Raw genomic sequence first — 15,204 nt, forward strand, 5'->3', positions numbered from 1 at the left:
ATACCCTTTAGTCCTCATCTCGGGTGCCAGGAGATTAACTTCAATATAGCAGCTGGTGGCGTACCTAGACTTGTTTCCGACACTAAATGACATTGTTAGACAAGATAGCAGTCCATCCTATGTTGTGCAAGCATAACACAGTTCCTATTCATAGAACAGGCACTCCAATGAAAATTCATTGCTCAAGTGCTGTTTCTCTCCTGTCTGACCTAATGATTATTTTAAATACTTTAAATATAAACAAAATGCTGGAATTCTGAAATTTTTTTGAACGGAGTATCTTGCAAGTTATCTCAATATTGTGACTGCTCTTTGCTCAAGATAGTGCAGCTGCAAACTAACATTTGATATGAAGGTGGAAAAAGCCTCTACCACCATTAATGGCAACATTAAAGTTACATCATTTCCAGAGGACATCAGCTCCTCCAGATGCTGCCCTAACACTCAAGTATATCGAGCGTTCTCAATTTCCGACTTCCATTAACTCAATTTCAGACATATTTTTCTCTTTTCTGTCATTCTTCTATGCGCAATTAACAAACTTTCAGCACACCCTCTCAGCTAGCAGCATCATTTTCATCAGTCTCTCCATTTATCAAACATTTTTAAAAATTATTTTCAGGTTCTGACAAGACTAATTCCCTCTGCTGGCTGTAAGGAGTTCGTACATTCTCCCAGTGACTTCGTGGGTTTCTTCCACAGTCCACAGATATAACAATTAGTAAGTCAATTGCTCATTGTAAATCATCACATGCTAAGGCTAGGATCAAATCAAGGGATTGCTGGGCAATGCAGCTCAAAGAACCTATTCTGCACTGAATCTTATTAAATGCAAATAAATAAACTTATTACCCAAATGGTAGCATATACTCTGTAGTCCTTCTGGTGAAGGTACTCCCAAGATGTTCTTAAGTAGAGAATTCTGTAAGTTAGACCCAGTGACAAAGGCCCAAGTCAGAAAGTACATGATTGAGAGAGGAACAAACATGGGTGAGGCTCCCATTCACCTGCTGCTCTTGCTTTCCTGATTTAAGGGTCTTGAGCTTGGGAGTTATCCAGCTAGCCCAGGGAACTAACTGTAACCCCATGTGTTGATGGTACAGGGAATGAATCAGCATTTAGAGTACCAATCAACTTTATCCTAGATGGTGTTGAACTTCTGAGTTGTTGGTCATGCACTTAGCCAGACAAGAGGTAGCACAAAATATGCTTGTTCCCACCTCTCCTAATGAAAGGTCATTGGTCCAAACTGTGAACTGCTTCCCTCATAGTCTGACGTGCTGAGCACTTCCAGTCCTTCGATTTGTATTTTAAACATGTGCAGTTCTTTTATGACTCATTTCTTACCAGTGTTCCAATACAGTAACACCAAATGAGATCCTAGCAGCAACTAGGAAATACTGCCTTCTGGAGACAGCCTCCACTTTCGATGTAACACAAGTCAAACTCAAAGCATTTAATATAATAGCACAGAATGTGCAAGTATAATTCAACATTAATGAGTAAACACCAACCTGCTTAGATCTGTATCCTGCTGGCGAACAGAGTACATGCAGCCCATATTTCCAGTTGCAAGTTTCCCAGCTTATCATGGAAACAGACAAATTCAGCAGAATTCCCTTGCATTTATGCCACCTTTATCTTTAATTGTCCCCAGTGAACTATTCACTCTTGTCAGCAATCCACAATCAACATCTTTGAGTACAACGATAAAGTATAGCCTCACAACTCTTCAGCGGAAATGTCAGCTAATGTAAATTTGCACTGTCACTATACCCATACTATCATTTGCTGGCCTTTGAGCACTTGGATTAAAATTCAATTTTCTAGTTGTTTCTTTTGCATAGGAAACCTTTTTGCAATCCGCTTCTCTTTTCCACTGGTGTTTCCCTTGGCAACAGCAGCATCACATTCAATACCCTCTTGAAGAGACTAGCCGAGCTTAAAGGCAGCTGTTTCAGGGCTGAACTGAGGTAGTCTGCTGCTATGGTTACATAATCTATCATAAAAGATCTGTACTCACGACATATCCCTTTCTTTTCACTTCAAATGAATGATGCATTACATCAAACAATTACAGAAAGCAAAAAATACTAGGTAACAATCAACATTTGTGCTTGCTAATTACAATGCAAAATTAAAACAAAAATTGATTTTTATCAATAGCACTTACCAAGTTAATTGTATGATAGTGGACACTTGCAGAAAATGTGCATAAATTCTCATCAAATATCAGCTAACTCACAGCCACACATGAAAGCAGCCATAGCTCCCCTTTCACATTTACTTTTAATCATTTTCAAACCAACATCCTTGACAATCTAAAGGATGGTTGCAAGTCTGTTTTCATCCAGAGGAGAAGAAATTGCAATAGAATAATTTGAGCCAGAATCACCACACTGAACTAAATTTTGATTTTTCATTGAAATTCAAGTTGTTTCAAAATTCAATTTTGTCTAACATCATCTCAAATCTACTTGGTAACCCTGAGTCCCGATGAAAGGTGTCAGCCCAAAACATCAACTTAACACTCTTTTCCATAGAAGTTTCCTGGCCTATTGAGTTCCTCCAGCATTTTGTGTGTGTGTGTTGCTTTGGATCTCCAGCATCTACAGATTTTCTTGTGCTTTTGGTTCTGCTTATTCTTACATAACAAAAATACACAATAGTAGTTTGGACTTTCTTCATTGGAGCACAGGAGAATGAGAGATGATCTTATAATGATGTACAAAATTATGAGGGGTGTAGCCAGAGTGATGCACATAGTACAGGGTTTCCCAACCAGGAGTCCACGGACCTCTCAGTTAATAGTAAGGTTCCATGGCATAAAAAAATTGGGAACTCTTGGCATAGTGTTTTTTCCACAGTTGGGGAAATCAAGAACAAAAAGGACATCAGCTTACAAGTGAGAAAAAAGCGATTCAATAGGAATCAATAACCAATGTAGTGCTGTAACCACTTGCTTTAGCAGCACATTCCCACATTTTAAACACCCTCTGGGTGAAAAAGTTGCCTTTCCGATTCTTATTAATTCTCTTCGCTATGCCCTCTAGTGCTTAAGAGCATAGGACTATGAGACATAGGAACAGAATTAGGCTATTTGGCCACATCAAGTCTGCTCCAACATTTCATCATGCCTGATTTATTATCCCTCTCAAACTCCATTTTCCTGCCTTTTCCTAATAACCTTTGCTGCTCTTACTAATTAAGAACCTATCAACCTCCACTTTAAATATACCCAGACGGCCTTCACAGCCGTCCGTGGCAATGACTTTCACAGAGTTACCATACCTTAGCTAAAGAAATTCCTCATCTCTGTTCTAAAGGGATATTTCTTCTATCCTGAGGCTGTGCCCTCTGGTCCTAGACTTCAACTACAGTAAGATCTTCTCCACATCCACTCTATCTAGGCCTTTCATTATTCAATAAGTTTCTTCTGAACTCCAGCAAGTACAGACCAGTACCATCAAATGCACCTCATACATTAATCCTTGCATTCCTGTGATTATTCTTGTGATCATTCTTGTGAACCTTTTCTGGGCACAAGGTTACTCACAATACTCCAAGTGTGTTCTGATCAATGCTATAAAGCCTCAGCATTATATCCTTGCTTTTATATTCTAGTCCTCTCAAAATAAATGCTAACATTGCATTTGCCTTCCTTACCACCAACTCAACCTGCAATTTTACCTTTAAGGAATCCTGCATGTGGGCTCCCAAGTCCCTTTGTACCTCTGATGGCTAATGCACTCTCCATTTTGAAAACAGTCTACAGTCTTCTAACAAAATGCATGACCATACACTTCTCTACACTGTATTCCATCTGCCACCTCTTTGCCCATTCCCAAACCCAAGTCCTTCTACAGATTCCTTACTTCCTCAACACTACTTGCCTCTCCAACTATCTTTATATTGTCCACAAACTTGGCTACAAAGCCATTAATTCCAAGATTTCCCCTTAAGGCAACCATGTTGATTTTGGCCCATTTTATCATGTGCCTCGAAGTATCCCAAAAATTCATCTATAAGTAGTTGTCTCCAATATCTTCCCAACCACTGAAGTCAGGCTTATCTACTTTTAGCTTCCCAAATACCTTCTCCTTAGTAAAAGGGATCACGCTAACTTCTACTCCCTAACAATCTCAAATTTCTGGCACTCTGCAAGAGTTCCCCACAATGAAGACCAATGCAAAATACTCAAGTTTATCCCCCATTTCTTTGTCTCCTATTACTACCTCTCCAGTATCATTTTCCAGTGGTCCAATATCCACTCTCACTTCCTTTTACTCTTTACATACCTTTAGAAACTTTTAACTCTTTCATATTGTTGGCTAGCTTATATTTATACTTCACCTTTTCTCACCTTTTTTTTTAAAGTTTACTTCCGTTTTAAAATCTTTACATTTTTTTTGTAAAGTTTACTTTTTTAAAAGCTTCCTACTAATTTTGCTATATTATATGCCCTCTCTTTTGCTTTTATGCTGTCTCTGACTTCCCTTGCCAGCCATAATTGCCTCATTCTCTCTTTAAAATACTATTACTCCTTTGGAATAGTTCTACACCGTGGCTTCCGAATTGATCCCAGAAACTCCAGAGATATCCCTGCTAGTGTCCCCTTCCAATCAACTTTGACCAGGTCCTCTCTCATGCCTCTGTAATTCCCTTTCCTCCACTGTAGTAATGATACATTTGATTTTAGCTTCTCCCTCTCAAACTACAGGGTGACTTCCATCATATTATGATTATTGCACCCAGGGGTTCCTTAATCTTAAGCTCACGAATCAAATCTGGTTCATTCAAAATTGCTTTTCCCCAGTGGGCTCATCCACAAGCTACTCTGAAAAGCCATATTGAAAGTATTCTACAAATTTCTTCTCTTGGGATTAAGTACCAAGCTATTTTTTCAAATCTATCTACCGTAGATTCCGGATTTTAAGCCGCTACTTTTTTCCCACATTTTGAACAGCTTTGAACTTTGCGGCCTTTAATCCGGAGCGGCTAATACATGATTTTTTTCATGCCGCCTCGTAAACATTTTGCCTCATAACAGTAGACCAATAAAATTGATGAGTAGTTCACAGAGGTCCAATGAAATTGTACGATAAATCAAGCGCACTTTCACAATTAAATTATTGTAAATCAGTCATTTGTACTCACCCTCATCAACATGGAAAACACTCGAAGCATTGTGCTGCCTTATGGCAGTTACTTAGTTTATAATATTTTCGCTTAGTAATTCATTTTCTAGTTAAAGTTAGAAGAGTTTTAACTATATTTGTTTTCTGTACTACATCGCGGGATGCTATGACGTCACACCCGGTTTCGCGGTGTCTTGTGGGAAAATGCCGGTTTGCGATGAAACGGGACGGAGGGAGGGAGCGCATTACGCGAGCGGCTTTGGATCTGAGCGAACGCTGCTTTTAAGTTAAAGGTGATCAATAACTTTTCCTGGTAGGCTGCAGTATATATATTTTTTACCAGTCGTTAGGAGATATTGGAATGTTGTTCAGTAAAGAAGTATACGCAACATATATTTAAAAGTAGCCGCGTTACGGGCACGGTTCGAAAAAAAGCATTTGCAATATGTATTTGTTTTTGTTACCATATGGATTTAATTAAAAGTTAAAAAATCCTCACGTGTAATATCTTTCTGTGTAAATATCTCATATTACAACGTGGGACACCTGCGGCCGAAAATCCGGTGCGGCCTTTACAATTAAAAAATTGATTTTATTTCTAAAATTAGAGCCAGCGGCTTTTAATCAGGTGCGCTCTGTAGTCCGGAATCTACGGTACATATTGAAGTCCCCTGTGACTATTATAACATTGCCCTTTTGACATGCCTGTTCTATCTCTTGTTGTAATTTGTAGCCCACATCCTTTCTACTGTTCGAGGGTGTGTATGTAACTCCCATTAGGTCGTTATGCCCTTGCAGTTCCTTAACTCTACCCACAATGATTCCATATCTTCTCATCCTTTGTCACCTCTAAGGATTTGATATCACTTTTTAAAAAAAGCTGACCCCCGCCCCCCCCGGCCTGTCCTTTCGATACAATGCATGTCCTTGGACTTAAGCTCCTTAGTTACGATGATCTTCCAGTCATTACTCAGTGATGCCCACAACATCATACCTGCCAACCTCTAGCTGCGCTACAAGATCATCAATCCTATTCCGTATACTGTGTGCATTCTTGATTCCCCAACTCTAGGAAAAAGGCTGAGCATTAATCCTATCCATGCCCCTCATGATTTCATACACCTTCAAGTCACCCCTCATTCTCTTAAGCTCCAATGAAAGGAAGTCCCAACCTATGCACCCTCTCTCCATAACCCAGTCCATCAAATCATAGCAATATCTTCATAAATCTCCTCTAACCTCTAAAACTTAATGGCATCTTTCCTATAGCTGGGTAACCAAAACTGAATATAATGTGGCAAATGGGATGTCACCAACATCTTGTACCACTTCAATAACACCCCAACCTCCATACTCAATTCACTGACAGATGAAGGTTAGTGTGCCAAAATCCAGCTTCAACACCACATCCAGGAAACCACATACTTGTACTCCTAGGTCCCTTTGTTCTACACACTCCCTGGGTTTTGCAATTCATTGGGAAAGTGCCACCCTCATTTGTCTTCCCAAAATGCCACACCTCACACTTATCAGAATTAAACTCCATTTGCCATCCCCTGACATATTTACCCAGCTGATCAAGACTCCAAGTTCTGATAACCATCTTTACTATCAATGGCACCAGCTATTTAAATATTATGTGTAAATTTACTGACCATTTCTAAATATAATGTATTTGAATAATAAACATCTTCAAAAATTTGAACTTTTAACTTCCATTTTAATCATACAACTGTAAGTCATAGGAGCAGAATTAGGCCATTTGTCCCATCACATCTGCTCCACCAATCGATCATGGCCTATTTATTTTCCATCTCAACCTCATTTTCTCTTGCTTTCTCCCCACAATCATTGACCACCTTACTTATCAAAAACCTATCAACCTCTGCTTTAAATATACTCAATGACTTAGCTTCAATATTAGCCTGTGGCAATGAATTCTAAAGATTGACTACATCCTTGCTGAAGAAATTCCTCTTCATTCCTATTCTAAATACACGTGAATGTTTTGATCTTTATTTCACTCTCCCTCTCTAAAACACCAGTTTTACTTTGTGCTTTTACACTTCCAGTTGGCTGTCTAAGAAAATCCTTCACTGTGACCGGCTGCGAACTCTGATCAATAAGGTTAGTAGACCCCCAACAGCAACCAATATTAGTACTGGAGAAAGTGATGGCAGAGGTTGCTAGATACAACCTTTCTTTTTCATGAGATATTCTCCCACTTCCTAAACAAAAAAATCAGATTGCAAGTGGCTCAGTGACAGCATTCACAACTGAAGCAAATGGGATGATTGTGGTTGGACTAAAAGATCAAAAAGATCTACATGAATGTGGTAGGATGAAAGCCCTGTTTCTGTGCTGTATAAAAAACTATGACTCTGTGACACTCAACAATGCCAGAATAGATTTACTCCAAACAAAACTGCACTCAGGAATCTGTTTTTTCTTGTTAGGGGATTAGGGGAGGAAAAGAAAACATATGTTTTAGCATCCAGTGAAAATAATCCCTTCATTCCAAATCTAACTAGAGGTAGAGTCTAGAAACATGAGAGAAATAAGCACTAAGATTAAATTAAATTGAAGGATAAAATGTGATACCATTCTTACAAACAGCCCAGAAAATTTCAAAGAATGATTCTATCAATGTTTGCCAACCTCAGGATACTCCCCAACTACCCAAAGACAACACAAATCAATTAATTTAATGCCTTTATCAGATGTCTTATTTAAACACTTACTGTTGTGTTATTGTTTTGTAGTCAGTGACTTCAATGTTTTTCTTTCTGAAGACAAACCAATAGATTGCAAACCCAGCAAGAAGGGAGAATAGAAAGATGTCCAACGTACTGAAGAATGAGCCTTCCACTAGCGTGGAAGACTCAGCAGCACTGTCTGCTGTGGATGCAATATTCTCTGCTTCAGAAGAATCCATGTTTCTCATTAACCAGGTTTCTAAAAGAAAAAGGATAGATTATTGGTCTTAGAAAAAAATCAGTTTCCCCAAACTAATATCAAATACACAAATATCTTTACCCAGTAATGGGTTTGTTAGATGGGAAATATATTAGAGACTCAAGCTGTTCAGGATCTAAACACTTACTTCAAAAGTGATACAATGAGGTGCAGCAAAGGGGGAAAAAAGGATTCCAAACACAGCGTGCCCTCTTGTGAGGATGACTATTTCTCACAGTTATTGAATATTAAGGTGCTAATGTGTCCCTGGAAGTAGGTAGTCAGTAGAACTTATTTTGTGCAACATTTAGGAAGAACAAAGGATATTTTCAGGCACTTGAAGCAGGGTGGGAAGACACATTTGTACTAAAATTGCTGAATAAAATCATCCCATTTCCAGGACTTGAGTTTTATTGATAGCCAAATATACTTATTTTTGTGCCACTCTTACAATGCTCCAAGTTCCAAATTCTAGAGATGAAAATATCTCCATCACAATGACACCAAGCTTACAAGTGACCGGTAAAAGTCCTTTGTTGAATTCAGGTGTGGAATGGAAGATTAATCCACCCAAAGGCAACAGTTGAAAGCTTAATGATGTTAAATAGGAGGCCAATCAAACAATTTAACACATTCCATCATTTAATGCAGTGAAATCTGATCTTCTTACTCCTCATAGCCCTTGTGATATCGGGTCCAGAAATCTACTTACATTATCATACAGTACTTGGCCTTCCATACTAGATAATTCCAGACACAAACCCATTCAGTGAAATCATTTCCCTTATACTCTAGAAACATTCTCTTAACATCCAGTCTGCCTAGATTTTGTATATTTCAGGGAGCTTCTTCCCATTCTTCTAAACGCAAGTGAATAATGCTTAAGTTAACCTATCATTCATATGAAAAGCCTGCCACCCCAAGGAATCAGACTGATGAACTGTTACTACATTTCCTCTAGGGCAGGGGTTCCCAAGCTGGGGTCTTTGGACCCCTCAGTTAATGGTAGGGATCAAGCATAAAAAAGTTGGGAACCCCTGCTCTAGGGCAATTACATTCCTTCTTTGGCAAGTAAACCAGAACTACTCCAGGCATGAAGGGCCTCAACCCAAAATATTGACTGCTTACTTCTCTTCATGTATGCTACCTGACCTGCTGAGTTCCATTTTTGTACCCAAACTGCAGCACTGTTTTCTTTGATTCATTCACAGTATGTTGGTGTAGACGGCAGAGGAAGCACTTAATCCCCAAATGGTCCTTGAGCATTATATTGTCAGCTGTCATCTTGAACCACTGTAGTTCTTCAAGACAGAGCACAGAGCACTAGTTAATAAGCTCCAGCATTTGAGTACAATAAGCCAGGGAAACTTACAAACATTAACTGACGAAAAGTCCCGACCAAGGGTCTCGGCCCGAAAGGGCAACAGTGTTTCTTCCTATAGATGTTGCCTGACCTGCTGCGTTCCACCAGCATTTTGTGTGTGTTGCTTGAATTTCCAGCATCTGCAGATTTCCTCGTGTAAACATTAACAGTTGTGTTTGTGCACTTCTTCTTCCAAATGTGAGCCTGGGAAAGGTTTTAAGCAACTTACTGTTGTTTAACCACTATACTTCAGTGAAGGAGAGAATAAATGTTTAAGGGGGTACATAGGAGGCTAATAAATAGGATGGCTTCGCCTTCATTCTTATCACCACCACAATCATTATACTGCAGTTTGCACCATCTACAAGATGCACTGCGGTTAGTCACCGAGATATTCTGACAGCACCTCCTAAGTTTTCAACTGCTACCTCCAAGCCAAGGACTTTAGTCCCCAACAGTGCTCAGCACCAGAAGGACAATAGCTGTTCAAGATAGGGACTAACTACTAGCTTTAAGAGAATTAGGGGTGCACAATAAATGCTAGCATTGCCAGTGATATCCAGATACTGCAAAATTTACTAAAGAAAATAAAGCTGTCATTTCTGTGACATGGTGCACAGTTACTCCAAATCTTAAGAGATAGTGGATAGGCTGACACAAGAGCTATATCTGTTCTCAAGGGGGAGAAAAGTTGCATTATAGATAGTGCATAAGAGAAAAAACAGGAGAGAATACAGCTAAATCTTTGCCAAAATATGACTCACAAATCCAGTTTCTGAATATGCTTTATATTTAAAATAAACCAGCCAAAACATGCAAAGCGAGTTTCCAGATGCAGTTGTGTAATAATGACAGTGTGCATGTTTGTTTTTGTGATAGAAAGAAATATTGTTCAGCACATAACGTTAGACCTCCTGCTCATCCAGAATAGTTTCTCAGCATCATATCTTCGCAGCTAAGTGACCATAGTTCAGTCATTTCTGCAGCACCTGCCTGGATTAGATGCTCAAGCTTCTGGACTTCAAACTATGATCGATTTTCAGATTCAGAAATACGCGCTCAACATATATATCAAGAAACAAGGAAAAACTGACATAAAACCAGAAGGTACAAGGAGTTTTGGAAGAGGAAAATATACCCATGGTATGTACCAAGATATTCATGAAAGCCATCTGAAAGTTACTGTGATTACAGTACTAGCAATAATTTCTTGTTATGTCAAACCTGCAACAACTTAAAAAAAGACTGTTTAACTATAGGATCAACAAACTTTTAAATTATCAGTTTAATTGTTACTTTAATTATAAAGGCTTTTTCCAAAATAACTTTAACACTCAGCCCGAAACGTCGACAGTGCTTCTCCTTATAGACGCTGCCTGGCCTGCTGTGTTCCACCAGCATTTTGGGTGCGTTGTTTGAATTTCCAGCATCTGCAGATTTCCTTGTGTTTAACGCTGCTTGTCTGCTTCATTTAATATTGTGTTACCTCCTACTTCAAACTTCCTTTCTAGCCTCAAAGAGCAAACTGCCGCTTATCAAGGTTGGGCCACTAAAAATGTTCTTTGTTATACCTCCTTGGGGAGTAACTGTGTAATAGAAACAAAAATGTAACCAGCTGTCAACTTTCTCTTTTATTGTAACAAGCCAGTGCCAGACATGTTGCCCCATTAGAAACAAAATCAGCTGTCAAATGCAGCTATAAACTCTAACCTAGGCTCACATGCAGCAATGAGCTGGTGAAAATTTATGTTGCAATTAAGTTTAAATGCATCAGCCACTGTTAAAACTACTATTGCTCTTTTTCTACTGGAGGAGAGTCTGGTTCAAAACCAGAACATATAGCTCAGACATCACCACAGATGTTATACAATAATAGACAGAAAACATCTACCCTAGTTATTATTCACAGATAAACACAATCAATTAATTATAACTCAAAAGATATAACAACATCCTTTAGTACATGGACAGATATCAAAATCGAGGCATTGGTCAGTCTGCATTTGGAATATGGTGAATAGTTTTGGGCCTCTTATCCAAGAAAGGATGTGGTGGCATTAAAGAGGGTCCAGAGATTCATGAGAATGATATTGGTAACTAAAGGGTTAATGTATGAGGAGTGTTTGATGACTCTGAGCCTGGACCAACTGCAATTAAGTGGTTTGAGGGGGATCATCTTGATTGAATGTTACCTTTAATCCCCACCGGACACTCAGTTCTCACCTGTGGCTCCAAGTTACTGTTTGCATGTAACAGTGGCCATACCCTGGTACACTGCTTTGACAGGCAGGCTAAACCAGATGAGAGTAGCTGGTGGGTTTCATACTCCAGGTAGATATGGATATGCCTCTCTTAGTATACAGTCAACTCCAGTGGACTGGGTGGATGAGATCTACAGTGAGATCCAATGGCCAGAAAGGCAGTTTTACAATGCTCCGTGGAGAATGAAGGGCATGATGAAGCAGAGAATAAGTCAAGGTCATCCAGTGCAACCAGGATGATGTTGAGAGAGTGGAACTGCCCCAGGTTTTTCTACTTTTAAAAACTCTTTTGCACAGGTTTCCTGTATTCACTGGACTGGTTTTGGTATTGTTCTGATCTGTTCTGTATTTTATTTAAATACATAATTTGTTACTCACCTAAATGGTAGTTTCTCTTTTTTATACCATTTTAATTATTTTCATGAAACTTCGGCTAATTGGGGTAGCTGCTTAACTGAGCCAAAATGTACTGGTTGCGATGTGTCCCAATTAACTGGAATCCACTGTACATGTCTTGCTTTTAGGGCATGAAAGAGACATGAATTCTTAATGTCCTCAGGCTAACCACTATTTTACGGAATATTACATTCCATGGTAAATATTAAAAATCAGTTAGTCTTTATAATTTAAGGAACAGTACACTTCAACAGAAGTCAGTGTCATAGCTTAAAGCTCCAAAATTGGAATCACTATTCACTCCAACAAGCAAATCACCAAATCTTATATCCTAATAGGAAATGTAAGCTTGTAGCCACATTATACTGATCTGCCAGGATCACAAAAGTCAACAGTCCTGACAAAGGGTTTCAGCCTGAAATGCCAACTGTTTTTTCATTTCCATAGATGCTGCCTGACCTGCGAGTTCCTTCAGCATTCTGTGTGTTGCTTTGGACCTCCAGCATATGAAGAATATCTTGTGTTTAAAGCCTGGAAGATGCACCTTCATTAGGTCTGACACTCCGAGGGAGGAGTTGTAAAGTTTGATGGCCACAGGAAGGAATCACTTCCTATGACGCTCAGTGTTACATCTCGATGGAAAGAGTCTCCAGCTGATGTACTCCTGTGCCTAACCAGTACATTATGGAGTGGATGGGAGTCATTGTCCAAGATGGCATGCAACTTGGACAGCATCCTCTTTTCAGACACCACCGTCAGACAGTCCAGTTCCACTCCCACAACATCACTGGCCTTACGAATGAGTTTGCTGATTCTGTTGGTGTCTGCTACCCTCAGCCTGCTGCCCCAGCACACAACAGCAAACATGATAGCACTGGCCACCACAGCCTCGTAGAACATCCTCAACATCGTCTGGCAGATGTTAAAGGACCTCAGTCTCCTCAGGAAATAGAGACGGCTCTGACCCTTCTTGTAGACAGCCTCAGTGTTCTTTGACCAGTCCAGTTTATTGTCCATTCGTATCCCCAGGTATCTGTAATCCTCCACCATGTCCACACTGATCCCTTGGATGGAAACAGGGGTCACCGGTGCCTTAGCCCTCCTCAGGTCCACCACCAGCTCCTTAGTCTTTTTCACATTAAGCTGTAGATGATTCTGCTCGCACCATGTGACAAAGTCTCCCACCGTAGCCCTGTACTCAGCCTCATCTCCCTTGCTGATGCATCCAACTATGGCAGAGTCATCAGAAAACTTCTGAAGATGGCAAGACTCTGTGTTGTAGTTGAAGCCCAAGGTTGTAATTTCCTAATTTCCCAATTAATTTCCATAACTTCCTGTCTTTTGCCTCCCTCCTTTCTTAGAAGGTGGAATGATATTTTCATTTTCTAGTCCTCCATAACCATTCCAGAATCTAGTGATCTTGATAGTACTGACTACATTTCCTCCAAGTACAGGCGCATCATACCTCAAGGATACACTGGCTTTGGAACAAATGATTTTATCAAAACAATATCTGGACTCCACTACAAGAAAGCATTACAAACATCATTACAGGGTTGTAATCCATATAATTTAAGCAATTCATTTAAAAATCTGAACCTGTCCGGTAAGATGGCGATTGTTTAGTCACTTCAAACTTTTGCTCCGTTACATTTCTTACCTTCGCACTATGTGTCTCCCTTTTTAAACCTTAGTTCGTTATTCTATCTGTTTTTTCTTATCTGCCTGCGAATACGTCTATCTTACAATGGCTACAAAAAATTCTAAATCCAGGAAAAAAGAAACTCCTACGTCTTTGTCTGCCGAGATTCTCTCTATCCTGGTACAGAATCGACAAGACATTTTAACTGATATCAAGGCTGAATTTAGAGCCTCTATCAGTCAGCTGGAGTCAAAATTGGATCAGATTAACACCAGAGTGGATGATCAAGCCGAACATTTATCTCACATCGACCTAACCTCTGAAGATTTAAAATGCCACGTTCAGCATTTGGAAACTCTCTGTTCCAAATTTAACGGAGCAAAACAGCAAACTTATTTCCAAAATGGCAGATCTCGAAAATCAGAGCAGGCGCTGCAATCTGTGAATTCTCGGTTTGCCAGAGGCCACTGAAACAGGTTCCCCCGTTGAATTTTTCTCTTTTTTTCTCTGTGAGATTTTCGGGAAAGAATTTCTCCTGACTCCACCTGAGCTAGAAAGAGCTCACAGAATTTATGTCCCTCGAGCTGTTTTGGGTTCTAGAGCACGACCAGTTATCCTGTGTTTCCATCGTTATCAGGTGAAAAACCGTTTGATTACGGAGGCACGCTGACTTTCAGAAAAAACACCATTCGTATCATGGAAGACTAGGCTCCCCAGGTTCTGAAGAGGCGTGCCGAGTTCAAAGGCGTTATAAAAAAGCTCTTTAATTGTGGATTCAAACCTTCCCTTCGCAATCCTGCCGGTCTTCGAATTATGCTTACTACTGGAGATTATAAGTGGTTTAAGTCAGTTAGAGAGGCTGAGATGTTTGTTGGAAATCTTCTAGCCATCTTGACTTCTTTGGACCCTGTTTGACTTTCAAAAATGGCTGATGAGTATTTCTTGAATTAAAGTCTTTTTTGCGAACTCAGACTCTATTTGAATAATTTAGTCCTTAACTACTGAGAACCTAAGGGTTTTAGCTGGTCTCTCCTCGGACTTGGTGTGATTTAAATTAATGTTTTCCTGTGGGCTTAGATTTCATTTGTGTAATTTAGTTTACTTTTGAATAACTTTAACTATAGAGAACTACAACTGGTCTAAAGTTATTTGGGAGGCTTAGAGTTTTTTATTGAAGGTCTCCCTGTCAATTTACTGTATAAGACCTGCCCTTTTTTTTAAAAAACCGCTGATATGTACTCTCTTTAAATATAGAATTTTCCCCTTTTACCCTTTTTTCCCCTTAATTTTTCAGTTTCTCACGGGTAGATTAGATCTTGATTATTATTTTGTATTAAGTTTTATATTCTTTCTGATGAAGTTGTTCCTATTTGTAATTTTGATTTGTAGTGCATAAATTAGTTAGTATCTGCTATATTATTTACACGGAGCTTATGTTAATGTTACGGA

General features: G+C 39.4%; 2 protein-coding genes across 2 annotated transcripts in view; one reads left to right on the forward strand and one right to left on the reverse strand.

The window, feature by feature from the left end:
• LOC140731851 (NADPH--cytochrome P450 reductase-like) overlaps positions 1 to 15,204 on the reverse strand; it is a 92,578-nt gene that overhangs the window by 58,125 nt on the left and 19,249 nt on the right. The window contains 1 exon segment of the mRNA XM_073053767.1: positions 7,880 to 8,093. Within this exon segment, the coding sequence (XP_072909868.1) occupies positions 7,880 to 8,093 (214 nt within the window).
• LOC140731852 (uncharacterized) overlaps positions 7,249 to 15,204 on the forward strand; it is an 89,107-nt gene continuing 81,151 nt past the window's right edge. The window contains exons 1-2 of the mRNA XM_073053768.1: positions 7,249 to 7,265; positions 10,336 to 10,599. Of these exons, the coding sequence (XP_072909869.1) occupies positions 10,597 to 10,599 (3 nt within the window). The 5' untranslated portion in view covers positions 7,249 to 7,265; positions 10,336 to 10,596. The remainder of the gene's footprint in view (positions 7,266 to 10,335; positions 10,600 to 15,204) is intronic.

This window comes from Hemitrygon akajei, chromosome 8 (genome assembly GCF_048418815.1).
Source record: "Hemitrygon akajei chromosome 8, sHemAka1.3, whole genome shotgun sequence".
Taxonomy (NCBI): domain Eukaryota; kingdom Metazoa; phylum Chordata; class Chondrichthyes; order Myliobatiformes; family Dasyatidae; genus Hemitrygon; species Hemitrygon akajei.